This window comes from Penaeus monodon, chromosome 22 (genome assembly GCF_015228065.2).
Source record: "Penaeus monodon isolate SGIC_2016 chromosome 22, NSTDA_Pmon_1, whole genome shotgun sequence".
Lineage (NCBI taxonomy): Eukaryota > Metazoa > Arthropoda > Malacostraca > Decapoda > Penaeidae > Penaeus > Penaeus monodon.
The window spans coordinates 27,896,329-27,897,035 of record NC_051407.1 but is presented as its reverse complement, the minus strand read 5'-3'; the positions used below and the strand labels follow the sequence as shown (position 1 = coordinate 27,897,035).

The 707-nt window shown below is 29.8% G+C and overlaps 1 protein-coding gene across 1 annotated transcript in view; it reads left to right on the top strand.

Annotated features, from left to right (window-relative positions):
- The window catches only part of LOC119587071 (coiled-coil domain-containing protein 97-like), a gene marked incomplete at its 3' end in the record, with an annotated part of 2,361 nt that extends 1,654 nt beyond the window's left edge, over nt 1-707 (top strand). The window contains 2 exon segments of the mRNA XM_037935817.1: nt 234-410; nt 646-707. Of these exon segments, the coding sequence (XP_037791745.1) occupies nt 234-410; nt 646-707 (239 nt within the window).

The window sequence follows — 707 nt, the reverse complement described above, 5'->3', positions numbered from 1 at the left end:
TAATTTTCTAATGGCAAAGGGTCCTCATTAGCTTCAAATTTTATTGGAAATATTTATTACACTGTCCTTTTATGGTATGTTTTAAAGTTTACATAATTAGAAATGTTTCAAGAAATATATATATTTTTTAATGTTAGTAGCCAGTTAGAATGTTTGCAACAGAAAGTAATAATTACAAAATGGTATGCACATATAGGTGCATTAATAATCATTTGATCACATCATTACTACAGAATTACCGTCAAGAACAGACGATATGGGGCAATGCAGAGACTGCGTAAGTCAGGAGATTACTTTAGTGAGAAGGAAATGGAGCGACGTAATCCTTTGCTTTATGATCACTTGATTGGCAAGCATTTGACAGAAGAGGAAAGAAAAGAAAAATACACAGTAGAGAAATATGAAGCCAGGTAAGCAAAATGAAATTTCTTTAATCCAACTGAATAATGAATAGTGTCATTGTAGGTGATAACTATAAGTTATAGCAGTGTATATTCAAATGTTCAGAAATACATAAAATATAGAGATATAAAAATAATATAAACTTCAATGTTAGAAGTTTTTAAAATATAAATTTGTAGCTGTATTCATTTTTTTGCACATAGCAGTTGTAGTCATAGATGATTTATAAGTGTTAAATTTCAGTTTTTCTTCTGTGCTTCTCCATCATATTGATGCCCGAGACAAAAAAGACTTCAAGAAACGGC